Raw genomic sequence first — 21,463 nt, forward strand, 5'->3', positions numbered from 1 at the left:
AGCATGTTGGTGCATCATGGAGTTGTGATGCTCGTGGGAAGATGGAGAGCACAAAAGAAGCGTAAGAGTTGCTCGATGCGCAAGTCATTTTAGCTTTGGAGTAACTAGTGTTTTTTTGTCCAAATTCATGCCACAAACACCAGGACATTTTGACAGCATGCTCAAAGGATAGATAACACTGTCTACCGGATATATGACTATCCAACGAATAGAGTAATCTGTTTGATAACATTTATCTGCTGGATGGTGATTTTATCCGATAGACTGCATTACCCACCTTTGAACAACATGGGCTAAGATAAACGGAGAGTTCAAGATAGAAATAAAAGACTATGCAAAGCAGTTATGCCGGGTAACATTTGACAGTAACAAAACTGATAAACTAATGGCCCTCGAAATAAACACAGAAGGAAATTAATTAACTAATTAATGTAACTATGCTATGCCGGTAACAGACACAGCAGTGGTCTCTTTGAACTCATTATTATTCTTGACAGCACAGTTCAGGCTCATTTATTATGGACTTCAACTTTATTGAAAGCACGAGGAGTTATTAATTAAGCTCTTGATCTTGCTCTCAATAATCTTCCGATATTCTTCCAGTAAAGCGACACTGGTTTACTCCACGACAGAGTGAACATTGCCTCAAAGTCAAATGGCTTGAAAAGTTCCAGATGATGGCTAAAAAGAGATAAAGGAGAGCGAGACGTCACATGACAGGCCTTTGTTCCGGGGGGAGGGTACTTCCAGAAAAGTTGGGTGGTGGTGTGCGGCCCACTTCCCAAAACCCTTACTCTATTTATGACCAAAATCTGCGTTTTTTGCTACCCTATTTATGACCTGTCCAAACATTCGATAGCCTAGTTATGACTTTGCGGCTGACACAGTTGCTCCAAACATAAATTATGGAGAGCTTTTGTTGACGGTGTTATCCATAAAGATGAAAAGGTAGCTTCTTCTAAGAAACATACCCTTTTTCAAGACTAGAGTGCTAAAACCATACCTTATTTATAACCAAAATGGCCAAAATCGATACCCTATTTATGACCAAAACCCTACCCTTTGGGCCGCACATACCTATGTAGCCCATATAAGGGAGTACCCCCCGGGCTTTGTTCTAGCTGGCTCACCTTGTTCTCCCCTTTACCTCTCCTAACACGGGAGTGTGAAAGTTCGCGGGAAAGTTTAATGGCCATCCCGCCTGAAGGGAATCATGGTAGTCGTATTCACCAAAACAATTATCCAGTCCAAGATGATGAATACAACTACCATGATTCCCTGCAGGTGCATCTCATTGGGGAATTGGCCGTTGAGAACGTAACCTTACGTTGCCAAACACAGCTACGGTCGGCAAGGTTGATCAGTAATGAAATACTCTCCCCAATATCGTGAATGCGCAAAAACGTAATGGCGGAAATCTGGGTTGACATAATTAAGTCCAAGTGGTTCAAAGGAATTCGTCATGCGATTGCGACTCCACATAGGATGAATACGGTGAAATTGTTTGTACAGATACCTCTGTAACCCAGCCCTAATGCCATAGAAAATATTCTGTATCTTTTTTATCATAGTTCTAAAATGGCAAAAAGTCGTATTTCTACTATCATACTACATGCGAGAATTGCACCGGAGTGTGTTTCAAAGGCGGTGGCGAGTTTGCTCAGTAAAGTATCATGAAATCGTTTATAAAGCAACTCACAAGTCGGGACTTTTGGCATCAGCTGGTGCGGGGTACAGTGATTCATATCTTCTGTTGATCCCTGATCCGTGAATAGCGTATGCATTGATTTTGTGCACTCCAGGCGGGAAGTAGTCGATAGGGATTTTAGCGGTTCCAGTCCATGAGCCATTGGCTCGGTCAATCGTGGCCGTGTACTCTATAGGCAGTTTGTCCTGCGAATAAAAAATTAGGATATTTCAGGTCTGCTTTATCATGACGAGTGGTGTCAATGCAATGCAATTTCTGGTCCAAGCAAATTAACAAAGTAGTTTATTTACTTCAAAATCATACTTACCTTGAAAGGCTTTCTTACTCCATTTAACATTAGAAGCAGATGCTGTCCGTGCCTAACAAAGCAAGAAGAATGATTGGCAGTAATCCATATGCCGGTAGCATTTGAATTTTAATCAAATGTGTGAAATCAGTTTCCTAAGTGAAATGCAGAAACTTCCTAACAACAAATATCACACTTACGGGCTTAACTCAATCTCAAGGTATTTCTCTTTCTTTCCAAGGAAAAACACCTCAGCAACTGAAATTCAAGAATCAGTATGGTGTTATTAGTGTAGCGTACTTTTCATGTGGTGTTATTTTTAACAATTAGATTATGAGCTCGAGATTTCTATGAGGTGATAGTTGATTCGGCCTCATCAACTATCACCTCACAGAAATCGAGAGCGAATAATCTAATTGCTTTAGTACAATTCTAACTGAAATTTATTTGAAATAACAGTTTCTAGTTTTTTCTCGACGTATTATTGAATTTCATGGCCTAGAAAGATCGCTTGGATTGAATTGCCATTTGAACTTGCAGTTGTGTGCACACGCGAAACTGTAAATGTCCTTCTTTTAGTCATCTCAGGAATTTTAATTTGCCATTTGCATCAAAATATTCCGCCAAAACTTTGGAAAACGAAAAACACGTCGCTTTTTCGAAGACGACTTCCAGCCACTGCACATTAATTAAACAATAGAGTGTTTCTGTCGAGGAAATATCGGGTGATAGTTGCCCCGCGGAAATTTGATGTTCTTAAAACAAATAGCTTCGAGGGCAAATATGCTAGTTTTAAGAACATCAAATTTCCAAGGGGTAACTATCAGACCGATAGTTCCGAGACATAAACACTTTATTGTCTTTATTGTTCGCCACTAAATTTTCTTCCGTGCGCAAGTTCAAAAATCATATTGAATTATTTTCAACATTTTTAGATGAAAGCCGTGACAGCCAGATGTAAAATTTGAAAAAGAAAACCGACAAAACCCCACTTAATACGATTTCAATTCTTTATTTTCTACAAACCCGCTTGTTTACAGAAAATTTTTCACGAACGAGTACTATCCATCCGGGTATTTTCCGCGGACGGACACTATGGGCTGATAGTGTCTCTCCGCGGACGAACACTATCGCACCACGTGATCAATTTAAATCAATAAGAATCGGAGAAAATTTAGTGGTGAACTATATAATGGCTGATAGTGTGCAATGGCTCAGCCGATCAGATTGCAGCATTTGCATTAGTGTTCAGGTGGAATTCTACCAAAACGTTCTAGATACACCTTCCATCTAGCAAACAGTTGACTAAGCTACTCTACGTATACATACCCTCATAATCCCACAATCCATCACAAGCACTCCCGACCGCGCATGGTGGAGGACCTGGGTCATCAAAGAATGGTCCACTGACAGAAATGAGTACGACACGAGAGTCCTGGGCACTTATTTGGAACTTTATTGGGGCGTGGTTGATTTGTTTGCCGTTCCATTCTGTTTTAATTTCAAAATTGTATTCCTGGGAAGAACGAAAAAAAAAAAAAGATTTCGCTAGATGGAGCTAGTTAGTTAAACATTTTAATACCACGCTTTTAAAATAACTTAGTTATGCAAAACTAAGTTCTTGGGTTTGCTTATTGTTTAAGATTACATGCTTTTGTCGCCAAAAGTCTGAAGCTAGTTAGTTAGAGGTAATTTACAAGGAGGCCACAACAACTGTTTTTGCAGAGTGTTGTAGGAAATGAGGGTGGATATACCTCTTTATACATTGTCCTCAATCGCTTGATAATGCGGAAATGAAGTTAGCACCAATCTCTTAAATCGCGTTTTCCTTTGTGCCTTTATAAATATAACTTCTCGAAAACCAAATTTCTTACGGAGTAAGTTTAAGGGAGACGTTTAACACAAGGAACAAGTTCGTCAAAAGACACAGCACATACAAGACTTGTTTTATAAAGAAATTCGAAGCTCTGGAAGCTGTTTGATATATCTGAAGAGAACTCTGGAACTAACGAGGAATCGATGAAAACTATAACGGCAAAAATCTTGTTAATTTAATTCGTCAAACTGCCGTTACAATGTTAAGTGATTTATCTTGGTGAATTATTTTAGTAGCTTTGAGAAGTCGACCCGTCACCAGTCATTTTATTCGGCAAAACAAAGTTTCTTTTAACAATGGCGGAGAAGCAGTCAGCGGGTACCTGTAAATAACGTGTGTAATAGAAGATAACAACATTTGAAATAAAATTCGTAAAACCAAAGAACAACTTACCTTCGGACAAGAATGACAAGCTTTGAAGGCGAGGAAATGCAGAAGCAGAAGAGAAATACAAGCCCCGTGGCAAAACATTTTTCACGAGTAGACAACAGTATCGATTTCAGAACCCTCTTCAATCCTTGAATGCAATGCTCTTAAGATTGGATATTCTCTCAACATCTAAAGCACTGTTTTGTCTTTAGAGACATCTGTTGTTATCACAGTTGTGTAAATGTGAGAACAGACTATGACATCAGGTTTGGACGAAACAGTCTTGTTATGTCAGAAAGTTTGTACGCATATAGTACAGACTCTGTTTTGTTTAAACAGCCACGCAGAACGCAGAATTTTACCGACCGCCGTTTTTAAAGGATTTTGCATACCAAAAAATTCAAGAGGACGTTTTGATGATATTTAGTATTCACTTTGCGACTGGAAGAAAAATGAGTGTTTCGGCTTTTAGATGCCACAGTCGCGTATATTCGTTATCTTTAAGAAATAAAGAAACAATTAAAAAATAAAATTATAGCAAGATGGAAAATAGTTTCGAGTAGTTTGAGATCTGACAGTTTGAGTTCAAATTTCATCAAATGTGTTTGGATGTCTGATTTCAATTTGCTTAGATTTTTTCTTACTTTTAGTTTCGACTAAGAACATATATAAAACATTTGAGAAAATGTTTTACAATATTTCCAAACACCTCGAAGCTCGTCCAGAATACTCTGTGCGTCGTATCGTCAACTCTCTTCTCGGTGTTTTGCAATGTGGTATGACACGGTCTCTTGTGTTTGATATATTACGTAGTCTCATCTGTGTACCACGTCTTCGCAGAAACGAAATGATGGTGATGATGATTTTTATCTTGTTAAGTAATGTAAAAATTGTGCAATGGAGAGAATATAATACAACCTATTATGAAGAAAGAAGAGTTTCTGAACAGCAACACAGTTTTTATCCAAAGGTCCGACTGAAAATTGTATGAATTCGCGCGCGGTAACCAACTAGTCAATCACCACAGGCCAGGAAAGGGGAGGGTGATAACTTGTACGGGATACAGCTCTGGCAGATTGTAACTGAACCCACAAACAAATACAAGCATTCGTGTCTCATAACTCAATCATGTACTAAATGTGATTGACATAAAATTTTAGACATTTCTCGGGGAGATGTCGTAAAGATGTCTTACCTTCTCGCAGAACTGGCATGATTTTGGACAGTGTCTTCTCATAAATGCGGACTGATAAGTGCAGTAGTTCTTTATGCTAGCAAACGTTTGGCATCTCTTCCTCTTATCGACACAATCTATGGACAAAACAATAAACTGAAATCAACTACGACACCTGATAGAGAAATGCATCTGAGTAAACAAGTAAAGAGTCTCTTGTCGGCTTCAGCGGAAGACGATGTTTACATACAGTAGATTAGACATTGAAGAAATTCATTATTTGAGGTTAGGCACAGATCAAGTTGTTTGGTGGTTGGGAGGTGTCGCACACTCATAACTTGGAGTAAGTTAACAAAGAATTTACTCACAAATTCTTACCATTAGAAGTCGCTGGTGGCTTAACGTCGCCATCACCATCATCTAAAACCGAAAATCAACACTGACTTTTAGTCATTTCTCTACATTCAGTCAGTCTCAGTAGCTTTGGTTTCTGTTTCAACTGCAGCACATCTGCCGGGTTGAATTCTCTCAAACTGGTTTCAGCAGGCTCTAGTAAGGTTGCCGACACAACGGAGTCCGTGTTGCAACGATTTATTAGTCACATTTATATAGAGATGTTTCGAGAAATGTTGCACTGCGAAATTGCTTAAGTGTATGCGAATATTCTAACAGTTGTCATGGGACATGCTATTTCACCGTTCCTTGATTACCGGTAAGTTAAATTTGATTTGAACTGTAGTCCACTGACAGACGCATGTCGGAAAATTATTTTGGGAGAGTAACTGAGTAAGTATAAGAACATTAGCTATATCATGAATGTTTTGAAAGACAGAGCACTGTCTATAATTTGAATGAAATTTACCGAAATTTTTTTACACAAAATCATGTTTTAGGTATTGGTATTTTTTTACGGTTTACTGTGCAAAGCATATTTAAAGCCCTGAAGCCTTGATACAACAGCGAAATCCACTTTCATTTTACCGACCTCTCAGACCTCAATCTTACAATAATGTATCAGATATGATGCTGTCTACTTACTGTAGCAGAGATCACAGGACTTGGGGCAGTTTGTTGTCATAAACACTGGATTAGTAGTGCAGTAATCTTTGTTATTTGCTACGAGTGAAGCGCACAGGAGCAAAAGATCATGACAACCTGTAAATGAAACAGTTCGGTGTCTCATAAATAAACTGTATACTAACGTGAAAATTAAAATGACGTTTAATTTCAAATTTTAGAATCAAAGTGCTGTGACATGGAATGTAAAATTGCGTCTAATGGCGAGAAAATTCCCGATGTTCTGATAGATTTTGATGTGGTCGTTGCATAGGTATGAAGCAAACAAAGTTTGTGCAAAAAAACGGCGAACTCAGTCAGTTCTCGAGGACGGGATGACTGTAATGACTTGAAAAACTTAACCAACGGAATTATATCAGCCAACCACAAGCTAGACGTAATCACACTTCAAATTTCTAACTGTCTACAGATAGAAAGTATAGATCTTTGTGGTTACTACATATCAACCATACCGCAGTATTGACAAATTCTTGCACAGTTCTCCTTCATATATTCTGGGTTAGTTTTGCAGTATTCTTTGTCTCTGGCGATAACAGAGGCACAATCCTCTGGCAATTTATCTTCGCACTGTGGATCGACACCTGATAAATAAACAATACTTAAATAAATTACTTTTCAATTAGGAATTATCTGAAGTGAGCACTTCAGTTACTAAGATATAGTTAATTTGTGATAGAAAAAACAAACAAACTCATTATGCGATGTTAGGTACTACGGCGTGATGGGAAGGGTCAACAATGTACGGGAAACCGGCCAGAACGAAATCAAGTCACGGGTACTTGGTAGTTCATCGTTCTTTTCCCGTGAAATTTGGAGTATTTTATCTTTTACTGTATTGCTGAGCAAACTAGTTCATTGGGATTGACCGAGAGCAGACCAATATATCGTTAAGTTTTCATTTGCACTGCAGTTAAAATAAACACGCTTGCGTTCGTAACTGTCTCATTCATGTGATAAATGAGTAATCGCATGAGAGCTCGGGCAATTAAACTACTCATTATATTTAAAAGGCCTGTCCAAATATCGCTAATTGCAATCCGCTGACGCCGCGACTGAGGCAATGTCCATTAAAAAATATGACTGAGGCAATGATCATGGTTAGATTCTCTTCCTAAGTATTTAGGGTGGTCTTGATGACTATAAACAACAAAAACAAAAAACAATGACCGGGGCAAGTGCCTCGGTTTATTTGCCTGTTGCTAGTTACGACCCTGTCTATACTTACAAGCAGGGAGTATGGCATTTCATAACCTCCAGGCTACTGCTGCTGAATCTGTCACTGAAACATGACAGCATTAAGATAACCATTTTGTTTTAGCATTTCCACTCTTACCACATAAACTGCACGACTTGGGGCAGTTTTCCTCCATCTCACGGGTTTTGCAGGAATCTTTGTCATTTGCAACCATTGACGCACAGTCCGGAAGAATGTCCGCACAACCTGAAAAAGTCCACATCACAAATTGTTAAAAAAAACCCATGCTTGCAAAGAGCAATATTTACTAAAGAAGTAGATTGTTACAATAGAACTTTAGTGGAGTGCCACCATACAACATCACACCTTACAATCACGTAGTTATAACAGCCACCTTATGTCTCAAAGAAAACAGCCTCGTCAGTTTTTTTCTTGTTTTAAGAACTCATTTATGTACACCTGTTTAACAGGACAAAAATTTTATGGTCCAAAAGGGACTATGTTAACGGTGTTTCACTATTACATAAACTCTTTTATCAGTCGGTCGGATCGCTTATTCAGTTGCTAAGACATAAACGCAGTAAGCGCCTTTTTTGATTAATTGATTGATTGATCAATTAATTAATTAATTAAGTACCTAAAGGACCTGGTTGAATAGTGGTTTCGGTAGTTGAAGGTGTGTTGGTCAGTGAAGGCGAAGGAGATGACGGAGATAGTGGAGACTCGGTTGATTGAGACATCTGCGATTGAGACTCCTGCGTTGATGAAGACTCAGCTAAAGAAGGGTCTGTTGATGAAGACTTAGTTAAAGGAGATTCTGTCGATGAAAACTTGGTTAAAGAAGAATCTGTTAAAGAGGACTGACTTGATAAAGCTTCTGTCGATGGAGGTGGTGGTTTTAGCGGGGTTGGAGTTGATGGGGAGGGCTGAATCATAGCAGACGTCACTGGTGTTGACACTGTGGATGTCTCTGTTGAAAAAGACAGAACCCATGGCACTAGAAACCATTACAATAAACCTACCAGCACTATACTAAAGTATTTAAGTTAAATTTGCAAACTTCGCTTCCAAACCAACTTGACATTCCTCAAAGGTGGATAAAACGTAACTTTCATGAAAAAGTGCTTTTTTAATTTTTAAAGAAAGATCTCATTTCCTCGGTTGATAACGAACTATGAAGACATTAGTAGTACTATGCAACGCCAAAGGAAGAAAGAATTTAAGGAAAGGAGCAAATAAAGAAAACTAGGTAAAAGATACAAGAATGTAAGTACACGTACCGCAGATATTACAAGTCCTTTTACAGTACTTGGTGAAAAATGGAGAGGATTGACATTGATTTGGATCACTGACGTATGACGAGCAGTCCTCTAGAATATCATCACATGCTGTGGGAAGTTATCAATCAGAATGGGTTAAAAATTGCATAATTGGTAATTTCTGTGTGATCATAGTTGATCAAGTTGAATACAAACACGAATTATTTGCAGGCTTGAGTCAAACTCCTTGCATGGATTTAATGAGTTTCTAACGAGGCTGCTGCAACCAGGACTTAGGCAGGAAATGAGTTTTGAGGCTATTTGGGTAACTCGATAATCTCCCTCCCCGGCAGATTTTCATCATTTCCATGAATGGGACTATTAGAACAACTACTTGTTAACACTTCTTCACCCTTCTGATAACCCAACGAAGTAATGTGGTCTCATTTCTGGAAAAGTCAGCTTTTGTTACCAATGTAAACAGGGAAGCCATTTTGCTTTGTTCGGAGGTGAATAGCAAAGGACATCCAGAGTGTAAGAGGCCAGTCAGAGCGTGCTAAAAGCACTATTCATTCGTTTCGTAAGTACTTACTCAGGCTATTTTGTCAGTTGTCTAGCGCAGAAACACAGCCAGAGTTTTTTTTCATTTCTCCCGCATCTCGACAAGCGTTATCAGTTTCAGTCTTTGGCCTCGCGAACAACACTTCCCTCGCCCTGGACTATTCTTGATATCACGAAAAAAGTCATCTCACCGGCTAATAAATGCTGTTGCGCAACTGGTTTAAACAAACCTATCCTTTTTGAGAAGGAGAAAAAGCGGATGGCGGGGAATGTAAATTTTCGAAAGACATAGTATCAAATAATGCTATTTAAAATACCAAATGACAGTGATAATTACCACAGTAGCCACATGTACTTGGGCAGTACTTGGTAAAGAACTCTTGAGCGCCATGACACTGGGACGGAGACTTGATATACACTGCACAGTCTGCCAAGATGTCTTTACATGCTGTAATATACACAACAAGAAAAGCTAGTCACTGCTTAGGTCATGTGAAGAAAAGAAGCTTATAGCAACCTGAAGAAAAACCTGTGCAGGCTTCATGAAGTGAACGTTGTTTCGTAGATAGAGCCTTTTTTAATTTTTCAAAAAATACATTTTATAAAACAGAAAACACACATTACTCGTGGTGTTTTATTATTTCCCAATTGAGAATTTGGAAAATTGTTTGGATATCTAGCAGTCCATGTAGAAGAGTAGTAATTCCCCTTGTTGCTTCACTTGTACGAAATCGTAGTCATGTGCAGCTGACAAGCAATCACTACCAGGAAGCCCTACCTTTCAACGCGCTTGGCTCCTGCCCAGTGTCAATGTGTCTGTCTGCCTGCTTGCACACCTTCCTATTACCCTCCGTCTTACATACCTACCTACTACCTACTTGCATAACTACCTACCTACTCGCCTCAGTACTTATTTATTGATTTGTTATTTACTTATTTGAAACTCACGTGACAATGTTGTTGAAGGCGGTGTTGGACCTGTGAAAAAAAAAAAACAAAAACAAAAAAAAAAACGAAACAAGTGAACAGAGTAAATCAAAAATGCGGTTTTTTTCTTATGTCGTCCCTTACATGTCTTAGATCATAGTCACCCACTGACGGTTGGGATTATTATGAAGGTTCAGTTTATTTGATATATCTTTTACATGAGTCACAATGTAAACTACTAGCTACTCTAGTGATAATATTATTGTGATTACCCAATCAAGTTCTTTTGTTCCTCAAAAATCTGGGAGTTAAGTGTAAAAACTAACTACAATATAGTAAAAACAAATAAAATGATTGAGTATTATTTTATGGAACACAGTTCTTTTGAAATGCGTCCACTCGCAATTAGTAGTCGATAGGTTTGAAATATCACCTTGTAGCTTGGAAAAACTAAAATACAGTAGTAAATAAAAACCCTGAATATTGTTATATTGTGGTTTGAATTAACTAAAATAAAGTATACAAATAACAAATCAAAAGCTATGAATTGGAGTTATAAGATGAGTTAAATGACATGATTTCTAAATTAATAGTTTGATTAACCAATTAATTGATAAATTAAAATTTCAACATAATAACTAAAGAACATAGATGTAGGGAAGATGTCCGAGTTATTTACTCACAGTAGTTGCATGTCTTGAGGCAATATTTTCTGGTAACACTACTGTATTTGTCGCAGTCTTTCATATTGAAGTGATATGCACAGTCAGGAAGCACGTCTTCGCATTGTCGTCCTGCCAAAAGAGAAAATAAGTTTAAGAAAAGACTGGAACATGTAGTTGAAGAGTTAGTAAGATGATCATGAGAAAACCTCGTCCATCAACTTGATTAGTCAATTTTGTTCTCCTTTTTCCTAAATCAGAAGACAGAAAAAATTCCTATTTTCATAGCGATTGGGAACCTTTTTTACTTTCTCGCTCCAAGCTGAAAATCGCTCAAAGAACGGGAGGAAAATAGGTGATTTGGACAAAACAAGATGGCCGATGGTCTCCATGACATGTTAGATTGTCGCCACGCGTTGTATTACTGCGCCTTTCTATAACATGCGGACTCTAAAATTCAAAGCTCAACCGACAAATGCGTTTTACGCTACCGTCAATCAAATAGTCGGTAGCTAACTAAAGAAAACACGCACAGAAACGTTAAATACAATAACTGAAAATAAGGAGATTAGCATTAAATTATACCACTGTATAATCCTACGACTAACTGTACTAAAAACACTGGTAGACGTCGGTGACTTCAGTAAAAACGCAAGGTTTAAAATGTGAAATGCTAGGGTTATTTAGTTCACTGATTATCGTGCAACAGACATTCTCTATTCTGACGAAAGGCATCTTTCAGTAAAAGCCAGCGGCTTGTTTCTAATTGATCACAAGCATTCAACATTGAGCCTTCAGAAAACAAGGTAAAATGGCTAATGCATGGTAGATGTATATCGTTTTATCGTGTTCTGAAAAGATATTGCGCAGCGCCATCGACTGGTTTCGTATGTCAGGAGAGCAACTGAAAATTTTTTTTAAACATGGCTCTTTATTTCTCCGCTTTCATGCCCGAAATCGATTTGCATCATATCAGGTCATATCAAGTCATAACAGGACACCCCACACCTCCAAGAAGACCTGTACAAGAACATCAAATGTTTGACTGGCTTGGATTTGCATTGAAACAGCAGATTAAGGGACCGTTCATTTTTTATGAGGGAGGGGGGGCTGGTGGGATTTGGGAAGCACCATTTAAAAATCGCATGACCCCCCCTCAGCTTACCAATTTTTTCATATGGCCCCCCCTTATAGCGGTAATTTTTTGGGATGACCCCCCCCCCCAAAAAAAATTGAACAAACAATATTTAGATTTCAACTTTTTTAATATTTCTCTATTATCCCCCTACTTCACGTTATTGTGCTCACTATGAAGACAAAATTAGAATCCCTATACTACAGAGAGCTGTTGTTTAAAAAACAAATCAAAAGAAAGAGAAGTCAATTTCGGATCTCCTAGTTATGGCTCGCCCTGAGCGTGTGGCATTTGGCCTCTCATTGGCATCTTCCTCATCTGAATTGATGAATGCAAGAATGACGTCACTTGAGTCATCTTCTCTCCCACAGTCAATGGCATCACTGTCATACTCATCATTGTCACTTCCATCCATTTCACTGCTGTCAGCACTTGCCCTGTTGTCATTTTGTGTCAATGTCCTGGCATTTCTCAGTGTTGGTTGGCCAGCTCTGATAGGACTCTTCTGCTGCAACCATGAATGTCTTACAATTGCCTTTACTTTCTGACTCTTGCTGCGTTTCAAATGCTGCTTCAGCCCGTGGTGGTTCAAGTACTTGTTTAGTTCTGGAACACGGAGCTTTTTAAGCTTGGTTAGATCTTCGCACAACTCAGTCCAAGGATAATCCTCATGTGATTTATCTTTTGCGTCCCTACTTAACTTTGCCTTTTCTCCTGCTCTCTTTTTCCTTTTTAATTCCAGCACTTCAAGATGCTGAAGATAATCCACCACAAACTTTGATTTGACAATAAACTTATCTGCAAACAGAGAAACGCTCTCTGAGTCAGATAAAACCAGCCTGCCACTTCCATGCTCTTTCTTCGCTTGAACCCTTAGCTGCCAGTCATCTGGATCACGCCCTTCTTTTGGGGTCTTCTGGTAGGAGAGGTAGTGGTATTCCGGTAGGCAGGAATGGTCAGGAACTGGTTTAGGGTATCTTTCTATGGGTGGTCCAGTCCATTCACAACAAAGAGAACAAATTTCTCCTTCCTTTTCTTGACAGGACAACTTTAGAAACTCCCTGTAGTTCTCCCCCTCCTCATAGTGCTCATTCATAAACTTCTCAATCTTACGGAAGTAACAGTGGCCTGGAACAGAGTCTTTCCTTGCTCCTGCATTGTGATACTGAACCAAGTACAAAGTGTTGTACTTGCTGTTGATGTGTTGTGTGAAACACATTGTTACATTTAATTTGCAAATGTCTTTATTTGGAAGGTTTTTCCCTCTACTCTAGTGACAGGCATGTATAAATGTTGCCCTGTGCAGGTAGAACAAAAAGCTATGAGTGTTTTCAAATCTTGCAAATAGTGGATTACTTTTTATAAATTTTAGCATACTTGTTACGGTTTAAATTTATCTATGGTTTAAAATTTCTTAATTTTCAATGTCTCAAGTTCATTGTCATAATTCAGAACAAAGAGAAATGAAAATCCAATTGGTTTGAAAATTTTAGCCAAAACTAAATTTAAACCATAACATACCCATGAAGGGCTTTTCCAATCGGGAAAAGAGTGCATTACTACATGAGCATCATGAAAGAGGCTCATTCCAAAATGCGCAATAATGGCGAAAACAACGAGTCGTTTAAGAAAAGGTTTACAGCTGAACGATCCAGGCAGTTTGACATCTTACAAGCAAAAGAAGCAATCTCTCTAAGTGCGGATGGCTGTTCAGAAAGGGCGAGTGAATTTTCCATGCCAGGGTACCAGTTGAAGCCCAGTGATGGACGAAAACTGAACTTCTCCATCAAAGAGCACAGAGCAATGGTGGAAAAGTTGAATGTCATATTGAAAGATGTAAAGGAACACGATTCCACACTCTTTCAGTCCAATTGGCTTGCTTTGAAGCAGGGCGAGGAATTTGCCCACAGTTTTAATGTAAAACAGATCAAATGTATAGAAGCTAAGTTGACGAAGGTCACGCAGGACATGGAAGCACTAGACAATAAGAAGAGCAATTATAACAGCATATTCAAGGGCATACTCAAACAGCACATCAACAAAAGGAGAAGGAAAAAAGAAAACCACAGAAAGTCAAATGAAAGAAAGAGGAAGCGGACTGAAAACAACGTCCAACGAGTTTATGGAATCTGTGTTGGAAACCTGCTAGGAAATGATTTTCCAAAATGCCTTGTGTACCCTCCTAGAACGGCCGTCCCGGAAGAGTGTATTAAAGTTGTGGATGTTGCCACGTCGTTATTTAGAAGAGATGGGCCATACATCGCACAGCTCTTGGAAGGGAATTATTTCACCAATGCTGCAAGAAGCAGAATCACCACAAACCTTGAGCAGGAAGTCAGAGATTATGTTTACACCTTCATGTACCCTGAAGAGTACACTCTGACGGAAAGCATTGCTGCTTCTTGCAGCATTGGTGAAAGAGACTCCCATAGCAGCACAAGCGGCAACGAAGAACTCGACGACAGCGAAGATGAAGATGAGTGCCAGTGAAAGTTGCATTCGAAAATAAGTGTTAAATACTTCTTTTCAGTAGCTACAAATGCTTTTTGTCGCCAAACGTTTTTTTAAAGCAGAAGGAGAGTTTGTAATAAATTTGTATCCTGCCTTCTATGTTTATTCTATAGCAATTTTTTTGATATTCAAACATTATGCCATTTTAAAGTTTTACTAAAATATTTCACATGACCCCCCCTTTTTCCCTTATTTTTTTGGGATGGCCCCCCCTCGAAAGCCATTTTTTTTCGCATGGCCCCCCCCAAATCCCACCAGCCCCCCCTACCTTATAAAAAATGAACGGTTCCTAAAGCTACAAAAGTTCTAATTATACAAGTAACGTGACGTTATTCGTCTCGAAGACCTGAAGGCACTTTTGCAGGACACCTTTTCATCAAGTTAAGAGAGAAAAAACACCTTTGGAATTTAAGTGGTCCTGAAGTGGATTCGTGAAGTACAGCCGAGCAAGGAAAATCTTTCAATCAAGTTAATCAAGACCACTTTAAACAATTAAAGCAATACTAAATGCGGCTTCCGGGAAAATTGGCCTACGAATCATGACTTGATGGGTGTTGACTGAATTCTGTTGACAACAACATGGTGATGACTGCGTTTTTTCACTGATCAGGGAATCGAAAGTAATTGGAATGCTTCAGTGTGATCCTTTGAACAAAATTTCATCTCACCTTACTCTTTCTTTTACTGAGTGTATGCGAAATATATAACAGGTAGTGAATAATTGACGATCAGAAATAAAGTTGTTTTCTTCCTTTGGAAATTGACATTAGATTCTCGTAAAATAACTGTGTACCGTATTCAACTTCGAAAATGGCGCCAGACTTTTCTTCTACTTTCTTGTTTTCTGGGTATTTCAAGTTGACTAATGATATAATGAGTGTCCGCATGGATTTTCTGGTTGTTCATAACGATCAGGAAATATTAATGGTATTGATGGGAACTTCTGCCTGAAAATCAGACGTTGAGGTTGTCTGAGACTAGCTTACTTTGCCTCTGTTTTCCAGTTATTGACAGAAAGTTGTCACATGGGTGCCACAGATCTAGACGGTTCTTCTTCTTCCATGCTTTCTGGATATTTTCAACTTGAACCACAAATTCTGATGCGTGTCTCTGCATGTATTTCGTCATTGTTTATACAATAACATGTTTGTGTAATAACATAGACCTTGCGTCGTTACCGATGTCGACTTTTGCCTCAAATCGTAACGTTAAGGCGGTCTGAGACAAGCTTTCTTTCTCCCTGATTTCCAGTCATTTGTGACTTATATGGCGTGACAGAAAAATCAAAGTCACGCAAGAAAAGAACAGGTTACTCACAGTAAATTCAAGTCGAGGTCGAAGTTGACGAAAAAGTCCAAAACAACAGGATTCTTAAGTATACGGGATAACCTTGTGTGACTATTTTCACACTTATAGCGAACATACAGCCGTACAATGCTTTTGGAGGGCCAACTGAACATTATTCAAAAATATGCTAAATTTATAAAAAGATATCGCGTATGACTTGGTGATCTTGATTTGCATTAATGTGGCATGTTTAGAAGTAAAATCACAACGAAACGTTTTGGACCTTTGTGTTTCACACGAATTCAATCACGAAACATTTTTTAAGTACGAGAGAAAATTCTGTCTCTTGACATTTATTGTACAACAACAAACGTCAAAAGAAAGATATGTTTAAAGAGTGCTCTGTCTTTAACTTTAATATTCGAGCGATTCTAATAATGGTTCATTTCATCGTTAGTTCACTTCTGATTTATAGAATAAAAGCGCGTTTGATTCTTGCTTAACTTGAAACAGAGACGGAATATAAATGCAGAGATCAACAAATCGAGTGATCAAGATTCAAAACGTAGCTTAAACACTGTGAGGTCAAATTATTAAAAAGTTTCTCAAACAATTGGGTCAAACTGACGTCGGTGACTGTTGCTTAAACTCTGAAAACTATCTGAAGTTGACTCGAATGCAGCGGATTTGTGAATTGTTTCAAAATAGCTCGGTTGCCAAGGACAGCTCTTTTTATACACTGTGGTGTAGTTTAGTCGAGGTTTCATCAAGTGTCAGAGTTTGTCACCTACACGGTTTACAATATGCAATCATGTCTTGCTGTTCTGTACACAATGTTTATCATAAACCTACCTTGTGTGAAAGCCTTGCGCGTGCTAAGATCTTGCAAGGCGAGTGCAAGTATCCAGAGACAAACAATCAAGTCGTGAAACGCCTTCATGTTTTGTTAAAATCCACGCCAGCAGCAATCTGTCCTCGCTTTCTAGCCATACGTTGCGGCGGGCTTGTTACGATATGCACCATTGGATATGAGACCCGCCAAAATGTCGCGTGTTACGTGCCAGTGGTATCTGTACAATAGTAGTACCGGAAGCCATGCGTGATTACGGAGGTTCTGAATATTTGAGGTAAAAATCTCGGGCGAAATTTGCCGAAAATTTCAATGACAAAAGCGTTCACTGTCCAAGCCAGAAACCAATAGGAGTCTCAAATGTTTACATCGCCTGATGTTAGAAGCGAGATTAATTTGATTAGAAACTGTATAGACAATCGCATGCGTTAGGCTTTATATGAACAGCCAGATCTCTGATGATAAAAGTGAAACAAGAAAAAGAAAAACTTCACCAGAGTTTCCAAATGAAGTTCCACGCTTCCTTCCTTTTTTTCTATGAGGTAAATATAAATAAGTGCTCACTCAATAGTTATGTAAAAATGTCATTGCAAATGTCTGGAGTTAAAATGTTTCCATTGGTATATTGAAATTACATTACAAAGCCCGAAATTATATAGTCTATCAACCTTCAAAACAACAAGAACAACAACAACAAAAAAAACAACAAAACTTTATTCCTTTTTTAATAATTTACAGACTTCAATCAAATTTGCAGACTTCACTTTCCACACGCTCCCGTCAAGCCCGTTGGTGTATATTTACGATAAAATTATGAATAAAACATATTTACAACTACAGAATGCTAAAGCGTTTTTTAAAACTTTTACTGGAATGCGCGCTTGCGCACAAGCTATTTCACGCTCCATTTTAGTATAATACCTCAATAATTAATTTGACTCATTTGACTACTTTTTACCGATTTAAGAGGGAACTAACCATACCCGATTCAGCATGGTCTTTGTGAAATCAAATCAAATAAGTTGAGTTGGACAAAACGTGGAGAGGAATTTGAAGAATGCCGGTTTACAAACCGTCAGACCCCTTCGCCGTAAGGATTGGTTATGATGTCATACGCGCAAAGGTTTCTTGTGGTAAAAAGCTTGCAAAGCCTTCTGGTAGCGGAAGTAAAGATTGTGAATATAAAACCTGATTAAGATCGGTTGAGATAGACGAAAGGAACAAAGAAGCATTCACAGATTCACCAGGAAATGTCTTACTCAAGACTCTTTAGGGTATTTTATCTTTTTTTCGGAAATGACAATTTCAGAGCTTAAAGCATAACATAAAATCGCTAAGATCTCTTATGGATTCCAATGTATGCCCAGTCCAAAATCAAGATATTTTTTGGAATCGCTCAACGTTTCCAAGCAAAGAGATTGAAAATATATGAAAGCTTACTTTGTTTGTAGCGTCAATCGTGGTGCAAATTATTTAAAGCTAAAAAAAAGACGAAATAACCTCCCTGTCCAGTATAGGGACCCTACTTGAGTAGCTAAAATTTGCGCTGATGTGAATTTTGCGAGATTCTTTATTAGCGCCGTTTCTGTTATTATCAGCCATTCAGTGGCTAATTAGTAACTATTCATAATAATACAAATGTCAGTTCAACTGTAATCGCAAATTACTATTCTCAGTTCTTTTTTCAGACATCGCTGTAACCCATTTTCATTCTGGTCAGTGATTTCGCATCCGCCGGTGGAAAGGCAGTCTCAATCGAGTCTCAACCTGGAAATGCAGGTCAGTTTCACCAGAATAAACAGGGAAATAAAACGAATACTAGACCACCGAAGGAACCTGTATGTAAAGATTTCATCAGAGCGCCGGACATACCTAATCTAAGAGAGGGCTCTGGAACGAGGAAAGCGCTTGACTTAGTGCTCTCGGTGCACTCTGGTCTAGGCGACCTGTCATGCTGCCGAAATTCAGCTTCTAACTTTTCCTGCCCAAATATACATACAACACTGCCCTAAATTGAGTAGCGATGGTACAATACAATGGTTTATGGATCTCCGGTAAACAAAAGGACCTTGTTATGAGAGGAAGAATTTTAGTTATGGCAACAGGTAAATGTCCCCTGCTACACGCCGCACGACTTGTTAAACAAACGGGTTGGAGGCTCTTTGGATCTTGGCGACGACTTCTCATACTAGGCTGTATTGTACTACTTGTTATGGTGTATCTTCATGTAAATTTAAACTCAACTTTCTTCGTCGAAAGTCGGCCATGGGAAAGTAAAGAAAAGTGTGGCGTTGGTTCTGCAGGTAGGAGACATCTGATGAACATCACAAACCAAGTGTCTCAAATTTTAGATGAAATGCACATTGTTCATTGGCTCTTTTACGGAACGCTTTGGGAGATGCGCCGTTTAAAATATCCTTTAATGAGCGGAAACTCTGTTGACATTGGTATTCTCGCAAACCGAGCTTTTACTGATAAAACGTGGCGTAAATTTTTAGCACCATTTAAATCTGCAGGTTTCATTGTTTCGGGCAACAAAGAACGTTTGTTTATCAAAGGTTCAATGAATTTTCGTAGGAACCCGTTCAAAGATCTTGTGGTCAAAGTTTATACCTTTTATAACTGCAATGGCATAGCTCAGCGTACAGGGTTGTGGTCTTGGTTGTTTTTCATAAATTACAAAAAATATCATTCTTTCCCGTCGTCGTTTTTGGCACCTGCTCTCCCCAAAGTTCGCTTCGGAAGGGTGGATATTCCTGTGCCACGAGGAGGACTGGAAATATTACGATATATCTATCCTACAAATTGGAATGAAAACATAACATCTCACTGTTATTTCACAAAACCATTGCTAGACTAATACTGAGTATGCTCCAGTGCCATACATCAAGGGCACTTCGTAGCGCCTACCAAGAGCATTTAAATCACACGAAATCACTCTTGTCCACAAGCCTTTCAATTCGTTGAGATGACAAGCTTTGGAAAGCAAAGCAAAGTTAACATATAAAACTAACTTTTTATGTTCCTAGTGAGGGAAGCTAAACCATGGTGATTCGATTACCACTCATTGGCAAAGCTCAAGACGTAACATTCTCGGGGCTTTTAATTTAGCATTTATTCTTCGCTTACACATGAATTCAAAGTAAACTGTTTGCAAAACAGTCAGAGTTTAAAAGCTCTTCCCACTACACCGCTATTTGAGACATTCCTTGTTGCCTCCATAGCAACAATCGTGCATGAACGTCGAGTCTGATAACTCTGTTCAAAATCAGTGTTAGAATATAAAAAAAAAACATTCTGTACTGAGAGCGCAATTAAAAATCTTATTAAAAAGTGGGATATTTAGTTCGGTTCCTCCGAACTTCGTCAGCCACAATAAAAATTTGAATGTTAAGAAGGGTTATATGATGTTCAGTATGGTCTCGAGGGAGCTAAAATGGTGTCACAGATGTCGGGTAATTCGAAACCATTGTCTCTGCTCAAAGAGGGCTTTCGTAATCGGATCTCGATTGCCTTCCTTATGCGACGTTTGAACGTGTTGCTTTCCGTGGCAGAACTTTTGGCTCGCTAGAATCCACTGGATGTTCCGTAAGCTGGCAATGTTCATCATGAACAGCCGACGAATTCCTCGGAAGATGGTCCTCTACTCAAGCTTCTAATAAACGAGAGGTTTCGCCAACATTTTCTTTGTCACATCGTTCGCAATGAATGTGATAGACTGTTCCGCACTTTTTAAGGTTTCTGTTTACTAGCTGTGCTGCTTCCCAAATGCTGTCGTGGCAGAGGGCCGTTATGCAAGGTAAATGTTCTACGAGGATAGAAGCGGTTTGCACACCGAGATGGTCATGTAATGATGAATTATTACAATCTCAATGCCCTCTTCAGTTTTAAAGAAAGATCTGTCCCGAGATCTGCCGTTTCTTATCAATTTGGCGATATATTAATTGCCTCAATTTCCTTTCTCTTTTTGAGGCTAATAATAATAATAATAATAATAATAATAATAATAATAATAATAATAATAATAAGCCATTTTGAGGAGGGTGCTATCAAGCTAAAAACTGGCTATCCCCTAGTGCCCCAGGACCATGGTTTGGTCTCGGCCCTTGTATCACCCATAAATGTAATAAAAACCATAAATGTAATACCAACCATAAATGTAATAAAAATTAACCATAAATGTAATACTAACCATAAATGTAATAACTTTTAACCACAAATGTAATAAAACCACTAACCATAAATGTAATAGAATTTGCCCATAAATGTAACAAACTGAACAACCATAAATGTAATATGGCTTAACCATAAATGTAATAAACTGGCTATGACTTCCAAATCAAGGGGCTAGAAACTTGTCATTCTCTTTGTGCACTTCTTACTTCAGGACACGGGCCTCTTGCATCAAGTTAGTATTTTAATTAACCCAGAGACCAAAACCGAAGAAGTTATAATTATGGTCTGTGAACATTAAGGAAGTACCCAAGTATGATTAGAAAGTCTATATACCAGAGCGTTTGAAGTGCTGGTGGTTGATGATATTCCATCCATTTGAAAGAGATTGAGGTTCTCTTTATTTACGCCCA

General features: G+C 38.6%; 2 protein-coding genes across 2 annotated transcripts; one reads left to right on the plus strand and one right to left on the minus strand.

Annotated features, from left to right (window-relative positions):
* Nucleotides 1–512: 512 nt before the first annotated feature.
* On the minus strand, nucleotides 513–17,114 carry LOC110045264 (uncharacterized). Its single transcript, XM_020750859.2, has 16 exons — nucleotides 16,880–17,114; nucleotides 11,116–11,226; nucleotides 10,454–10,483; nucleotides 9,843–9,953; nucleotides 8,966–9,073; nucleotides 8,323–8,655; nucleotides 7,824–7,931; nucleotides 6,943–7,071; nucleotides 6,452–6,568; nucleotides 5,792–5,833; nucleotides 5,435–5,550; nucleotides 3,324–3,510; nucleotides 2,195–2,252; nucleotides 2,016–2,067; nucleotides 1,700–1,893; nucleotides 513–681 (listed from the first exon to the last, which is right to left on the minus strand). The coding sequence occupies exons 1-16, from the start codon at nucleotides 16,965–16,967 to the stop codon at nucleotides 558–560; spliced, it is 1,908 nt and encodes a 635-aa protein (XP_020606518.2). The 5' UTR covers nucleotides 16,968–17,114; the 3' UTR covers nucleotides 513–557.
* A 1,455-nt stretch (nucleotides 17,115–18,569) lies between these two features.
* On the plus strand, nucleotides 18,570–20,276 carry LOC110045266 (uncharacterized). The gene has a single exon (XM_020750860.2). It carries the CDS (start codon nucleotides 18,901–18,903, stop codon nucleotides 19,735–19,737), a length of 837 nt encoding a protein of 278 aa, XP_020606519.2. The 5' UTR covers nucleotides 18,570–18,900; the 3' UTR covers nucleotides 19,738–20,276.
* Nucleotides 20,277–21,463: the final 1,187 nt, after the last annotated feature.

This window comes from Orbicella faveolata, unplaced genomic scaffold (genome assembly GCF_042242905.1).
Source record: "Orbicella faveolata isolate gen_17 unplaced genomic scaffold, um_ofav_v1 contig_12, whole genome shotgun sequence".
NCBI classification, from domain to species: domain Eukaryota; kingdom Metazoa; phylum Cnidaria; class Anthozoa; order Scleractinia; family Merulinidae; genus Orbicella; species Orbicella faveolata.